Below are 15,615 nucleotides of genomic sequence, written 5' to 3'. Positions count from 1 at the left end.
CTAGCAGGTTACAAAGTAAAAGACTTGCACACAATCAAGAGTTTACCAGTTTATCAAAGAATTTCCTGTTTCCAAGAAGTCAACAAAATTACAAACATGGTCAAAAAGCAAATGGTCAGCTCTCATACAAGTTCATCACATCACACTTCTGCTAAGCTGCTAAAATCACTTTCATCGTGACAGATATAATCTAACCTTAAAGCTTAGTCAGCTCTGTCACGCATATTTTAGATTGTGTCCTTGACCACAAGTGAAGCTTCCTTACTTACAAGATGACGATTGTTAAGCCATGCTGGCACTGCCAAGGACTGATTATTCATCTTTAGTAGCTTATGAAAAGAAAAGCCTCAGAAGTGTTCAGGCCACACAATCTCACAGATAGAGTTGGAGCCTTGTTCTTGGAAGAAGTAATAGGTGAGGACATGACTACTCATCACAGTCAGCTTTAATACCATGGAAATACTAAGTTGCAGTGATGCAGACAGTCAAAGACTAAGAAGGGTCAAGTTGCTAAGCTTACAAGGTTAGAGATCTGAGTGACAGAATTAACTATAAATGTTTTCAGAGCTACTTCAGGCTACCAAACATCAAAAAATGAACAAAAACCACCAGAAGTGGTATGCACACATACTTAATCAAGCTAGTCTTCACATATTCAGTAGCTCGCAGTACATTAGTCAGGATAAAGTTTTATGGACTGCATAGAACGTGGAGATATCCTGACCATTCATACTCGTACTTCCAACTCTACTCAACATACTTTTACTGTTGCTCTTCCTCTGATGTAGGAGTGTGAGGCAGGAGTTAGTGGAACACGCTGATATTTTTGTTGTTTGTGTTAACAACAACTACCTTCAGATAAATTTGAATTGTTTACAATTTCAAGCGAGTACCAGCTACATACAGAAAATCAGTTTTCCAAAAATGTGTTGATTACAAGCATAGAATTAGTGTTTTCCTTTTTTTGTATAAGGATACGGAGATGTGTAAAACTCACATAATCTTTTACTTTTTCTTCTAAATGAGATTTTAAGTCTTGTAGCTCTGTAATAATGTCATCTTTCTGCACCTTGATTGAGATTGGAAATAAAAAATAAAAAAAATTCAGTCATCAGTTTCTAATGTAGTGTTAAGTAGCTGAATTACACAATGCATTAAAGGCAAATTCAGTTAAGCTAAGCTCGGTAAGAAATCTATTAATTGAGCCTACTGGAATAGCATTTTAAGCTACCACAAGTTGGTATTAATTAATTAATTAATTAAAACAATTTTACACAACATCTTGATAAAGTTACCTCAGTTGCTTCTTTAAGTTGCTCATCAGACTCATCCAATTTAATCATCTGCATTTCAAAGTCTGTAACACACAGAAAAGGTTGTATTACATAAGTAGCCAATAGATAGTTTATTAAGTAATCAATTTTTCCAGATATTCTAATGTTTAGGTAGCTTTTGAACAGATTAATTAATTTGCATGTGGTCTTCACTTATTGGGAGTGATTCAAAAGTTTTCTATATTTCTTGGAATGAAAACATTGCATCAACAAGACATAAAGAAGAGTAGAGATTACAATATAAAAGTAAAAATCAAGATATAGACTTTTAACCCCATACTTACGAAAGCGTAAAGCTGCTAGTTGCAGTTTAAAGGAGAGGGGGAAAAAAAAAAAAGAAATAACCAAAAACCGTGGAATTGCTGAACCTGAATATACACAAGGAACAAACTATCATTTATCTACAGGCTATGGTTCCAAAGGTAGAACATCTCCTCTAATTCCTACTCAAACTGGTTATTTCTCTTTTAGATTAATGAACTATTTCTGTCTTCTACCTTTCACATCGCATAACTCACCTTTGTTCTTCTGCATCAGCTCTTCTTCAGTTTTAAGTAGTTTGGTGTTTTTCTCTGTTAGCTCTTCTTTGGTCTCCATCAGTTCAAAGTTAGTTTTCTCCAGCTGCTTTTCAAACCAGCCAATATCTTCCTTCGGGTCCCCCAGGGATAAAATGGAACTATGTGCTGCCTCAGCTTGCTCTTTAATATCCATGACATCATAATGCACAGAATCAAGAATGCCCTCAGGATCAACACAGGTGTCAGGCACTATGCTATGTTCTCCACCCTGAAACGTAATTTATAATCAGTTAAAACTGGTGAATAGCTGACTACATAATAGCTGTTATTTCTACACATAGTCTGGATAGCCACTATGAACACAGCCATACAAGAAGTTTTTAATTTCAGCTTCAAAACCCACCTCACAAATTCACATACAACATGACAGTGATTCATATGGGGGGAAGATAAGTGGCATTCTAGTAACAGCTAATATATTTTATAGTATTTGATGTTTGGTCACTACTTAAACCAGTTTTCAAGAAATTACAAAAGAGTTATTGCAGACTCCAATCCTGCTTTTAACCTCAAGAGTTTCACTAGGCAAACAATGTACAAGAACTGCCACTTCATGCAGCCATAGATTTCTGCTTTTTTTATGTTTTGAGTTTCCAGTTGCATTCAATGCAACTGATCATCATCTTTTCAGTTCTTTGTCTTGCAGCGCCACATCACCCTCATAGGCTGCTCCCTCTACTTTCACACTTAACCTCTTTCAGATAAGGCCACAATCCAAGGGCACACATCCATCAATTGTGCTTCAAACACAAACTCTCAGCACTTCAAAGTTTTCCATCAAGACTGTAGCACTGATCTGACAGCTTAACTTCTTCAGTGTTATATCATAGCACTCACTCCTACCCATTCCGCTTAACCCCCACTTTCCCACTGAAGCATCTGATGGCCATAACACAGCTTTTCAAACTCTTTACTGCTCCACTTCTTTTGTCAACACTTGAACTGGACAATATTCAAAATTACAACAGCAGCAACATATGGGGTAGCTGGATTTGCTTTCCTACATGGGATCATATTTTGAGAAGAGAGAAAAATTAAGTAAATAGCATAAAATCTCCTCCAGATGTAACAAGTGGCTTCTTGTTAGGTTGAATACTTTTTAGGAATGAGATTCTCAGAAGATGCTTCTGCCCTCACACCCCAAAGAAACACAAAGACCCCAGTAGAGATTTTTAGAAAACTCTGTAGGAAAATTAAGCTCAACTAAAACACTAAATTAAAAATCCTGACTGCTGTATGGAGACAAACACCCAGATTCACTACAGATACTACACAAATAGATTCATATTCTTAGAAGAACAGAATTTTTTCTTTAAATGCAAATCATAAGTACTGATCAACAAAATAGACTACAACATACTCACTTTTTGTGCAATAGCTGAGAATCTTAGCACATTGAGTGTTTCTTCATAGGTTGAAGCACACTGGCTGATGTTTGCTAACATGTGTATCTTCCCTTTTCCACTGAAGAATCCCTGAAGAAAGTGTGTTAACTTACTTTCACGAAACGGTATGTGCTGCTGCACCCTTTGAAGACAAAAACCACAACAAATCCCATTAGCAGAAGTTAACAGCTTCATTTCAATGTGAGAGCTATCCAAGTGGAAGACAACACATTAATAACTGCACAAGTCTTTAAATCATTTTGAGTTGTGGGTTGTTTTGAATTTAATCTTTTTGCTAGTTTGCAGACAGGTTGTATGATTGTTCCAGCTACTATGCAGCCATTATCTTCTTAGACAACCCACGAGAACATTTAAAACAAAAAGTACATTCAACATCCAGCCTAAGATAGGTCATACAGCCTCACGTTAGCTTAAATTCTCTCTCACCTTTCTCTTTCCCTTACCACATCTGGCAAACTGACCTATCTACTTCTAAGAAAACAGTACCCAACAAAATCAGAGATAACCACTCTCTCAGTATATTGTCTCTAGGAAAGGACAATAGTAAATACTTTGGAAATAAAGAAGCATATACTTATCACAACATCTCTGGTGTTTCCTAAACCAAGGTTAAGTCACTGAATCAAACAGCTGGTGATGTACAGAAAATTAGGAGAGAACTCCTAAAGCGTGACTAAACACACTGTTCTCTAGTGAGGTTACCTGCTGGACTCTTTACAGCTACTGAATTCTGCCAACAGAGCTAAAAGCTTCACATAGCTACGCTCCTGTCACAACACACGTGACCCATAAGTAGCTTTAGTGCAGGAGTGGTAAATGAGTTCTTATTTTAAAGAAAATTACTATCAAAGTCATCACTACATTTCCCCCATATTGTTAAAATTTCAAGTGATCAGGACCAACAAATAAAACAGTTCTGAATAAATCAAAGCACTTTAAGCAGCAGCTAATTTTAAGGAATCCTTCTTCCCTAGAAAGGACAGACAGATAAGAGACTAATCCAGTAGCAAGGCCTATTTTCATCTACTTTTAAGCATAACAGAATTTGAATAGGCTACCAGGCACAGTGTGGCATTTCATGAACACAGAGCTCACCTAATCTTTGGGACAGAAAGACACCTTCAAATGAGAATCAGCAGAGAATTCTGCAATTATATCCAGCTGTGACTGTAAATAAATACTACATTGTTTAAAATACAGAAAGCTCTGTCTGCACTCATTTAGAGCACAACCTCAGACAGAAGTAGCAAGCAGGCTTTCTTCTCTCTGAATTTGGTTAGCTAGATCAGAAAGAATGATGAAGTTGCATCAAGGTTTGGAAAAAAAAATATATATATATGTAATTATATATATCTATATGTATATATGTAATTATATATATCTAGATATAATTTTTCTTTTCCAAATTATATATATATAATATATATATTCTGACCATGTCTCTTGGCTAGGACAAAGCACAGCAATATCCCTGAGGAAAACTGTTACAGCAGAACTAAATGATAAATGCAACTAACTAACAAAGGAGGAAAAGGTCTAACATTTCACACATTTAAAGTGAAAATAGTGAAAACAAATTTTATAATCTGCCCCAGGACTTGTTTGAGAAGGCAAGGCCAGAAAAAAAAAAACAAAAAAACCACAACGCTAATTTGCTTAAGTCTATGATAACACATTCAGAAATTTAGAACTGGAATGGTTTTATTTGAAAAAACAAACAAACAAACAAAAAACAACAACAAAAAGAAGGCAAGTTTATAGATCACTTTCTTAGATCATTAAGTCTTCACACATCTGCAGAAGCCTACAGATAGTTTTCACTCATAACAGTTTCGTACTCTGCATTTTAAACAATAGTTTAAACATTGTACATGATATCTGAAATCTACAACTAGTTTACAGTTTGTACAAGGACTTACTTTGACTGCTGACTGATCTTGAGTGCACTAATACACTTGCTTAGAGTTAGGAGAGATGCATTGATATTTCCACTCTCTTTCAGTCTGTCACCTTCATTGCACGTCTTGGTATTCCTTTCTGAACCAGCAAGATCACACAGTGATAATCTGAAGGCAGATAAGGAAAATTAAGTTTTCTTGCCTTTGAATGTACATTGATTATTTATCATTTCCAACACAACCACTCCTCCTAGAGGAACAATTTCTTGAACCCTTTCATGCTTTTTAATGTTGCTTTCCTAGTGAAGTTGCACACTACTTCCTGCCAAACTCTTTTCCAACACAGCTTCCATTTTTCTGCCATATTCTTCCTTCTGAGGATTTACATTAGTTCAGAAGTTGAGTGAGAAGGATAAAGGAACACTGTGTGGAACAGTGGGCACAAGATATAGAACAGCATTACAACTTGATGGTTTAGTACTGCATAATGACAGGAAATGGGGAACCACCACTCATACAGGAGGCTGTATCAGGGAACCTAGTGTCCGTAGCCCAATATCAATACATCAATACTGAATGTAACTGACAATTTCATCCTAAAAGAAGAAGGGAACTCAGCTCTGAACTTACTCATTGACTCGTGTCACTCGTGGCATTTCAAGGTCTTCAATTCTTAGTACCTTAATTGAAAATATACTGTGGCTAAAAGGAGAAATGAAGCAAGGTCAATAGCCAGAAATACACACATTTTCTAAAATCTGTAACATCTGTTCAAAACACTGCTGGATTTATTCCAGATTCAATTAACAATAATTCTACTAGATGCATTAAACCTTTTAAAGAGACATTCCGTCTTGGTTTATTTTGCTTTTCTTCCCCCTCATGAACCACCATTACTTACATGGAAGAAGGCTTAGTTATTTTGTTGAGAGTTTTTGATAAAACACTTAGCTTTTGTATGCACTTATCTGCTTGAAGGACTAATCCTAGTTCAAAGCACTAGAATCACAAACTGTCACAAAATATCACATGGAACACTAGATATCAAGCCTTTTTAAAGCCTCTTCCCCGAAAAAAAGCCATAAACAATATTTTCATTCATCCCTCTTCCCCACACTATGTTACACCCAATGTCAGTGAAAGTTTCCCACCTTCAGCTGGAGCAAGTATTTAGCTTTGTGCTTGCAAAACTCCGGTGTTTCTGTCCCAGTTTAAAAAGTCTGAAAGCTTCTTTAGAATCAGAAATCTGAACCCACTGCAAACCTTTCAAAAGAAGGAAAAGTGATTTTTGCAAGCTTCGCTAGCAAAAGAGAAAGTGAACAAGAAATAAGGTATACAAACTAAGAACATTTAGTTAAGACAATAAAATACTTCATTAACTCTGCCTCAAACATACGACAAGCTGATGGCAGATAAGACTAAGATTCTTCCTCCCACAGAAAAGGGCAAGGTATAGTATAGCACAACAGTTTATCCTACCAGTATACTAAAGTATGCTCCATCCAAATTAAGCAAGCAGCCTTAGTACTGAAAGTACAAAAGCTAAGTTCTTAAACTACAGAAGCCGAAAGTTTGTATTCATTGGTGCAGAAGTCAATCTGAGAAGTTTTTTGTTTTAGCTTGTAGTTTTTATTGGGGATGGGTTATCTGGATTTTGTCTGCATTATAATGACTGTATGGCTCTCATTTTCAAGGATGATGAAGGCAGTGGAGTTCACACAGGCTTTATGGGCAAAGTACAGGAATAAGGAGAATACTGTTGAAGATGCAGATACGTACATGTAGCTTGTTGCCTTCACATTCAAGCAGACACTTCTAGAGCTACACTGAACACATTTAAGAGTTTTCTATCTCAGAAGAAACATGTTACACTATTCCATGACAAGCTTGGCAGTTTGCAAAGTATTCTAGTTACCTTTTACGTAAGAATATCCCTTGATGTCTTGAGCAAGGCAAAGTGTCCTTTTTTTTCTGTCATTTGATAAAGGAGCCAGTAAATCATAAAAACATTCATTGTAAATCTCAAAAAATGAAACCCAGAGAACTTCACAAAATCATCTATAGATAATCTGCTAAGTTGGTCTGATCCTTCTGAGAGATTTTCTGTACCTGCAAAGTAGAAAATATTACAAGTCAATGTAGAGACAGTAAAACTAGCTGCATTTAAAAATAAGTAATAGTTAAGCTTACAGCTTAAAACTTTTCCCAGAACATAAACACAGAGAATCCCCACCTCTCATACAAACACCGAGTATCTGGAAGTCAAGACGCTTGCCCTACACATTTGCAAAGACACGCCTGCTATAAAGCTTGCTTTTTCACTTCCAAAACCCAATCTAACATCTATAGTTGGGTTAGAAATATTCAGAACTCTTCAGTCTTTACAATATAGAGAACTGAACTAGTAAGGACACTTCGTTCTGACTTTTTAGGGAAAAAAAAGTATTTAGTGAGTTCTTAAGTGCCCTAAAGGCCTGTCGGAAAACCACTAGGGATCTTATCAGAAATCATACTCTTTTTCTTTGTTTTACTTTCACCTCATAAAACCAGGTTATGATAGATGTCCCAGTAGTCTCCTAGCCATTTTATTCCTTCTGTTTTCCGCCCAGATGTCCTGCCCATTATTCCGTTCTGTTACAAATAAAAGCTAAATAATCCTTTTATTATCAGCATTAGCCAAAAAAGCCAGTCGTTGACCTTACAGAAGCTTTTCTAATTGCTACTGTTTAATATAAAACATACCCTTAGAATCAGCTGGGGATTTGTCATTAGTGCTGTTGTGATGGTCTACCTACGAAAGAAAACAGAGACTTTAGGATTTATTATTGATGTACAGCACCAATACACCACTGGTCGCTTTTATTTATTTATTTATTTATTTATTTAAAGCAGCTGTATTGCTCTACCAGAAAACAATACAGTATAGTTCCAAGGTGCCAACACAAAAATCCTGGCTACACGTTTTGACTGGTTTCACCTTACTACTCATTTCTGACAATTCCTTTACTATAAGATCTGATGCATTTCAGCTTCCTGATTCAGAAAGAAAAAGAACAAATAGGGAGAGAATCCCCAACAGGAAAAGGAGTTATTTAATAAGATGATTTTCAATAGCCCATTTATAATCTGCATTTTACCCTTCATGAATCTTGGACTCCTGAAATATTTTTCTTATTGGGATTTTCTTAATTCAGGACTTCCATATCCTATGGCTTATTAGGTCAACTCTCAGAAAAGGAAGTTAAGGTAGAATACTTGATCACTTAATGTAGATAAGCAGCTTATTATTTCTTAACTCAGGCTATCAAAGTGTTACACAAATGAAGTTATGACTGAATTTTGTAAATATAATATTTTTAATTAGTTTGGTCATAGAAAATACAGAATAGCTCCCAACATGTAGATCTCATGATGTTCATAGATGTATACTCAGTTCCCAGGCTTCAGGTTGTGTTGCTTTTTTATAGAGCACAAAAGTAGAAAGAAATTCTCATCTACTGAAGAGGAGGAATCTCACCTACCAGATACAGTATGCTTAGAAGTAAAACTTTTAACATAGAAGTTTTCATCTACATGACACTCACCCAGATCTGGCTTTGTATAGTCAGCAAAGCTTGTACCTACTTAGCTTATAAGGTCAAGTATTTTACCTAGGAACACGGGTCTTGAAACTAGAGGAGGCACCTATATCGCACGATCACATCTTAACTCTCTAATGGAGTAGGATGAGATCAGCATATAGCTGTTCACTGCATTTTCTTTCCACATACTCACTAAACCTAGAACAGTTTTACACATCTTTGGTTCATGTAGAAGACAGGTGTTGTTTTTCCCCGAAATACTTAAATATCATTGGAGCCAGACTTCATACTCAGCTGTGCTCTTGAAATAATTCAGAAGGAATTTTACTGCCACCTGCCTTTCACACTGTGAAGTCCACACTTAACCACCTCATCAGTAAGATCAAGTTAACATACTCCACAACTAAAATACCCCAGTGTGGTGTAGCACACCACTAATAAGATGCTTCATTCTTTTTCAGCAGGAACAGAAAGACAAATAGAAAATTGTGTGTAAATACAGAACCCTCTTTCATTACAGAATGGAAAGGATAACACTGAACTATCACAAGATGCATGTACTCATCATTTCTTTATAAAGTAGTTTCCTACCTCAGAAAGACGAAGCAACGAATTTTTAAGAGCAATTTCTTCTCTCACTTTGTCATTAGTCAGTTTTACGTAATCTCTCCACCGAATAGGTTTCAGATCCATTTTTGTGTATAGCCTTCCTCCAACAGTTTTAAACAACATATCCATCGTCCTTGGCAAAATACCAACATCATCTTCTGTCCCTGTAAGCAATACACAAAAGAAGGGCCAGGTTACTATTGTAAGCAACATATAAACATAAATGAAGACAAAGATAACTGATTCTAATCTCAAAGTATACACAAAGAATTTAGAGGCCAGTTACAGTCTGAAGCAATGTTTGCAGTGTTACTAGACTGTTCCCTGAAAAATACTGGCTTTAAGCAACAGCTCACATCCCATTCCTTAGACATTACAGGGCATCACTTTAAAACAGCCAGAATATTCTGCATAAGCTTAGCCTTAAGAAGAAAAAATAACCCACAGCAAACTCCCACATTTAACAGACGTGCAGATTTTCAACTGTTTACCAGGCTCCCTTCCCGCTCTGAAACAACCCTGAAATAACAACCAGAGTGATGTCTCTGCTACAACATTCCCTTCGTCCCACAAACCCTATTTAGAAATATCTACAAGTCTCATAAAAACTGTTAGAGTAACTCAGCTCCTTTCCCATTGCCTTTTCTTGGAGCACACAACTACCTCCACATCTTGCCTACTTCGCGCCTTAGTTTTTCCACTGTCACTAAATACCAAGCAAGCTTCAGTGTTTTAAAGTCAGTCATGAACACAAGAGAGGACAATACGCAGAAGAATTTCTATAGTGCTGTATGGAAGGTGCATAGAAAGATAATTTTTGAACATACTACCCTGTTGATTCTTAATATTTAAGTCCTAAAAAGGTATTACTGTGGGAAAGTCTTCAGCTCCACGCATATAAAACTATTGGAAATACATAGTAACAGAACACTAAATAACAGAAATAAGGGGAATTTGTTTCCTGTGAACCCAATCGTTTCATTTGTTATGACAATATTAAACATAAAAAACAACTGCTCCCAGCCAGAAAGGACATTGATGTATTATTTCTGTACTACTAAAGCTCAGGGAACACAATCTTCTATGCTGCTGTTATTACTAAAATCAGAAATTTGAAAAAAGATTGAAATACCTTGATCAAATGTTTCAGAATGTTTAATTTCTGCCTACAATAAATCAAACAAACTCAGACATACTTTGCCTTCAAATAAAGAACAGCATTTAAGATGCACGCATTTATAGTAGGAACAAAAACCAAAGTTATTGTAGTGTATGCTGTCTTACACACTTGTAAATTTAGTAATATTTGTTATGGAAGAAGACGACTTTTCAAGGCTACTAGTATTCAAAAGAAGGCAACGTACAAGGCCTGTTGAGTAACTAGGTAAGAAGTCATAACATCTCTCTCTTCTAGAAGTAGTTCTCACTTTAAGAAATTAATTCAAGGAAAAAGCATTTCTGCTCATACCTTGGAATGTGTAAGTTTTCCCAGCATTTGTAACGCCATACGTAAAAACAAGGCAATTACATCCTTCTAAGAACTCTTTCACTGGTTGCTTCACAGTACCTTCAAAGAATTCTTCTTGAGTTGCTTCAGGTCCAAACACCTGAATGTTACCAAGAAGCTGGTTAATCTCTTTATTTTGTTTAAGCAATATTTAGGTACTTGTAAGGAGTCAGATACACGTTGATAATTCTAAAGACAGTTAAGAAAAACTTGTTTGCTTTATATGAAGTAACAGAAGACAAGCAACTTTTTCCATAAATAACTTAAAATCATTTAAAGACAATTAATTTACCCGTGAAAAGGTGAACTTCTGTGTTGCCTGTCCTAAAGTTTTATCGCTCATTCTTCCCAATGAGCTCTTAGGGGACTTCAGTATAATGCTTGTTGAGTCCTCAAGTGAAACACATCCCTATTACAAGGAAGCACAAGTAATGCAGGCATGAAAAAAGTTTTAAAAGGTCATCTTACAGGAAAGAAAACATATATACTTTAAGGGTTGTTTTTTTGTTTATGATTAAATAAATGCCTTACCTGTGACCCATTTGCTCTCTCCCGTGCCGTAAAGGGTTTAATACGCAGGCAAACTTGCATGTGTCCCCTAGGCTCCAAACTAGACCTCTAAAATTAAAGAGCTGGAAGTTAGAAATCTGACTAGATCCTCTGTTTGATGATTAGCACATTAAAGCAGCATTATTTTCATCATCCTATTGTAACAGACTCATTTGTTAACACAGGAAGTAATAATATTTTACTGTTTTCGCAAGTGCTTTGGACCCTGCTAAACTTCTTAGTCAGAGCCTAGAATTTCAGAACAAGTACTACTGCAACACACTCCTGTACTGCATTCAGGCCAACTATAAACAAAAGTACTCCATTATTGTGCTTCTGAGACAATGTTAGCTTCATCCACTGATACCGGTGCTCCTCATAAGGTATCAAAGCAACACCACACATCTTGGTCTAGTCTATGCGCAGTCTAAAAGCATAGTGAAGATGATTTTCATCTTCTCTGTAAGATTCTAATGCTTCTTATAAAGAAAAGAATTAAGTTTATTTTTTTTTGGAGAAACAAGCTGCCTTTGTGGTCCTGAGGGCCCCTTTTTGTCACCTGTTGGGCACAGCAAGAGAGCTTTTCTTGTACAAATCTATGCCCTGTGTACCTTTCTCGATCCCAAAACCTAGAGTTGTGGTGCAGACACTGGATGCTGACCAGAGCAGTAAAAGAACAGAAGAGGGGAAAAGCAGATACAGGTAAGACACCTAAAAGAAAGAAAAAGAGCAGAAGAGAAGGAAGGATACGGTTAAGAACAAAGGACAGAAGATGGAAAGTGCTATAGAGGATCGGACTGGACATGAGCAGATCAGAGCTACACCAAGGTGTGGCTTCTCCCTGTGTCCCTATCCACCACTGGCAACATCCCCCAATGACAGGGATGCTGCTGCCCCAGCAGCTGATGGGGTTGTGATCTGGGGTTATGTTCTATGCAGAGCCTCCACAACCTGCTACAGACCCCCAGTTCCCTGACATTTCTTTTTTTTCCAGGTGCCTGCACACAAGGAACAGGTGTTCCCCATGCCCTGCATGCTGGTAATTAGTGTGGGCAATTACTGTGTGGGAATTGGGGGAGGGAAATTCAGGGGTGGGATAGTGAGGATGAATTGGAGGGGGCTGGGAAATTGTTTGGGTGGGATTGTAGAGATCAGATATGACTGCTAGGATGGGGGATATTTGGTTGGAAATACTGTCATTTCTATTACTCATCGCTTTGTATGATAAGTTATTAAATGCTTTATGTTCCCTCTGCTACATCTTGCTTGCAGTCATTTGTGCAGTGACAAAGGTCCTCAGCTCTACATGCCCCTCCAGGGCAGGATGGAGCACCACAGATGGCAGTGTTCCACAGCTGCCACCAGCAGCCCCAGCTCGTCCCTCCACACCTGAGGTGTGAGTGGCTGTGAGAGGAATGAATGTCTCTGTGGAAGTGCAGCTCATTCCTCCCCTCTGATGGGGGCAGAAGGCATCTGCATTTCCCTCATGGCTTTTATTTCCTGTGTTACTGTGGGAAATGAGCTGAGCCACTGTGGCTCTCTACTATGGCAAGCTCTGCAGCTCTGCCACTGTCTTTATACTCAGCTGTTCCTGTGTGTAATGCTCCACACTTGGACCCTGCAGAGCCCAAAGGCCTCCTTGGCTGCTGTTACTCACCTGGACATTGAGGGTGCTGTGTCTCCAGTCTGTACCTGCTTCCAGGTGTCACTTGCAAGACACTGCGAGTCCACCTGGTTGGAACTGCAGTCAACAAACACAAATGTGAAAGAAATAAGAAAGGATTCTTTCATTTCACAGGCTTTCATCTCCATTGAAAGATGTTCTGCTGTGCAGCACAGCTGGGAGCATTTCATATGTGCAAAAAAGGGGGATAGGCCCTGGCTGTGCCGGGCCCCAAAGCAGCCCCGACTGTGCTGGGTTCCCCTCTCACCTGGGCCCTGCAGTGGCCTCAGCTGTGCCTGGTCCCCCTCTGCTCTGGGCCCTGAGCTGGCCCCAGCTGTGCCTGGTCCTCCTCCATCCTGGGCCCCAAGGCCCTGCCTCTGCCTGCTCCCCCTCTGCTCTGGGCCCTGAGCTGGCCCTAACTGTGCCAGGCCCCCCTCTGGCACAGGCCCTGCCTCAAGCCCCGCCCCCTGTGGGCAGCAGTGCTAGTGCCTGTTGGTTTTGCTCTCTTCCCTCTTCTTTCCCTGTTCTCTTCACAAATGCTTTCAGATCCCCCAGGATGACGTGCACTGACACTGCTGCCTTCTTCCTGCACAAACTTTCTGGGCAGCTCAGCTTTTTCTACAGAGCAGCGTGCCTTTGGAAGTGCTTGGAGGATGTAAACTAACAGCAAGAGAACACTGAGCTCTTCTGGGTCTTTCTAGGCATGGCAAAGAGACAGGAGAGTGTGCTCAGCCTCGAGTGGTTGCTTGTATGCAGAAATCACAGTTGTCAACATCTGTGCTGTTTTGCTGTAGGCAGTAGTGTGTGACAAGAAGCCTACAATTATCAATTTAGTGAACGTAATTAATTGTAACAGTTCCCCTTTCTTCTTCCCATGACACTTGGGTTATGGAGTTCTCCTATGCTATGTGCCGGTGTAATACCTCTGAGCCACAGCACTGTTGCGTTTAGCAAAGCTCATGGCAACAGGCTTTGGCCAACCTCAGAGCTACGTAGATGATGATAAGATATCCGATGATAGGAGGGAAAATGAACAAGCTCCAAGGTAAGTGTTGTTTTTTCCTTCTAGTCAGCACGCCATCGCTAAATCTTCCATGCTGACTTTTATCTTGATAGTGATGATCCCTTAACCTCACACCTTTAGCACAGCACTTTCTGTGGAGATTCCCACCAGTGACAAAGTATTAGTGCCGCTTTTCTGCCTGTTTCTTTTTTGTCTGTATTTTCCAGAATGTGGGTATTTCTAAATAGGGCTGCATGAAGGGGTGCGTGTGTGATGGAAGAGTGAAGGAAGTCCACTGCAGATCTGTGCTTACTGCAGAAATGGCACCATGCTGTAGCAGCAAAAAGGCAAGTGGTAGGAACTACACTTGAAGAGTGGAAGTTGGTGGTTGGCTGCGCTCAAATCTTCCTCCCAGGAGATGCTCTTCAAGTATTTCTTGTTCCTTTCTGCCAGAAGCTGACACAAGTGGTCTTCCAGCCAAGAGCAGCCTTGCAGAAAGTCTGGGGAGGACTGCAGCCTGTGACGTGGCACCCAGGAGAGGTACAGATGCACAACAGGCATCAGGGTTTAATTCAATGTCTTTCTAGTTAGGCTTTCTGTCCATTCTTTCTTCATACTCCTTTTGCTGCGTGTTGCTTGAGGTCTTCATCCCTGGGATTTACAATTACCTTCCCTGTCCAGATTTGAAATGCAAACCCACCCTTCAGCTAAGATCCTAAGACCCGCTACTGTGAACACGCAAGATGAGATTTCCTAGTATTGTGGCCCATTTTGCTACAGAAATTAGCCTTGGTCACTCTTTAAATCTTACTGCTTCTCCTTTCTTGATTATAACAGATGTATGCCTGGAGCCAAATGGAAACATCTATGCGAAAGTGGTGCAGGAAGTGCTTTCAGAGAAAGCTCATCTTCAGGCTGGAGGGCTTCCTGTAACAGCAGGTCCCAGCTCTGTCTCCAAGACCCTGGCTGGGTGTAAACGCAAGGGTTTGGACAAAGAGAAACAGACTGCAGCGCAGTTGCCTGCTACCAAAAGAGCCAGATGCCAGAACAGAGACAGTGTGCCGGCCCCAGCAGCACACCCTGGGCCTGCCCCAGCACTGAGCTCCAAGCAAAGAGGTAAGAAGGTGCTGCGGTACCGTCCTGGTGAAGTGCAACACATTGAGTTTGCTTAGGGCTTGCTTTTTCCTGCTCTGTAGAGGGGATAAGAGTTGAAGGCTACAAAGTCCAAAGGCAGTGAGGTGCCAGAATACCTAAATGCATCTCTTTCTGTTAATTTCACAGTGGTCTTCTGTATGTCCCCCTGGAAATGTCTGAGAGGCTTCCTAGTCCCATTTGCTTTGTCATTGGACTGCCATTTGTTTTCACAGCACCCATGTTTCTGCAGTTTTGCTGTTAACAAAATGAATTCATTGGTATTCTTGCTTTATAGAAAGAAGACAACGACAAAAAGAAAGGAGAAGGGAATTGAAAAAGGCTTCTCAGAGAGC

At 39.2% G+C, this 15,615-nt stretch overlaps 1 protein-coding gene and 1 long non-coding RNA gene across 2 annotated transcripts; both read right to left on the bottom strand.

The window, feature by feature from the left end:
• Positions 1–3,055: 3,055 nt before the first annotated feature.
• LOC146758251 (uncharacterized) lies at positions 3,056–5,917 on the bottom strand. Its single transcript, XR_014934950.1, has 3 exons — positions 5,847–5,917; positions 5,238–5,384; positions 3,056–3,439 (listed from the first exon to the last, which is right to left on the bottom strand). It is a non-coding gene; the product is annotated as an uncharacterized LOC146758251 (long non-coding RNA).
• Positions 5,918–7,935: 2,018 nt separating this feature from the next.
• LOC146758250 (kinesin-like protein KIF20B) lies at positions 7,936–13,242 on the bottom strand. Its single transcript, XM_085517290.1, has 6 exons — positions 13,120–13,242; positions 11,445–11,531; positions 11,206–11,322; positions 10,875–11,013; positions 9,389–9,570; positions 7,936–8,007 (listed from the first exon to the last, which is right to left on the bottom strand). The coding sequence occupies exons 2-6, from the start codon at positions 11,502–11,504 to the stop codon at positions 7,936–7,938; spliced, it is 570 nt and encodes a 189-aa protein (XP_085373416.1). The 5' UTR covers positions 11,505–11,531; positions 13,120–13,242.
• Between the last annotated feature and the right edge of the window lie 2,373 nt (positions 13,243–15,615).

This window comes from Coturnix japonica, chromosome 16 (genome assembly GCF_054131305.1).
Source record: "Coturnix japonica strain WE chromosome 16, WE-NBRP24, whole genome shotgun sequence".
Taxonomy (NCBI): Eukaryota; Metazoa; Chordata; class Aves; order Galliformes; family Phasianidae; genus Coturnix; species Coturnix japonica.
This window is presented reverse-complemented; position numbering and strand designations above follow the sequence as displayed.

Bases quoted from the DNA above. Each gene is read 5' to 3' on its own strand.
- LOC146758250 (XM_085517290.1), bottom strand. From the start codon at position 11,504: ATGCAAGTTTGCCTGCGTATTAAACCCTTTACGGCACGGGAGAGAGCA. The intron at 11,323-11,444 runs GTAAGGCATTTA...TCCTTGTAATAG, and splicing joins AGAGAGCAAATGGGTCACAG to GGATGTGTTTCACTTGAGGA. The intron at 9,571-10,874 runs GTATGAGCAGAA...TATTGCTTACAG, and splicing joins GAAAACTTACACATTCCAAG to GGACAGAAGATGATGTTGGT.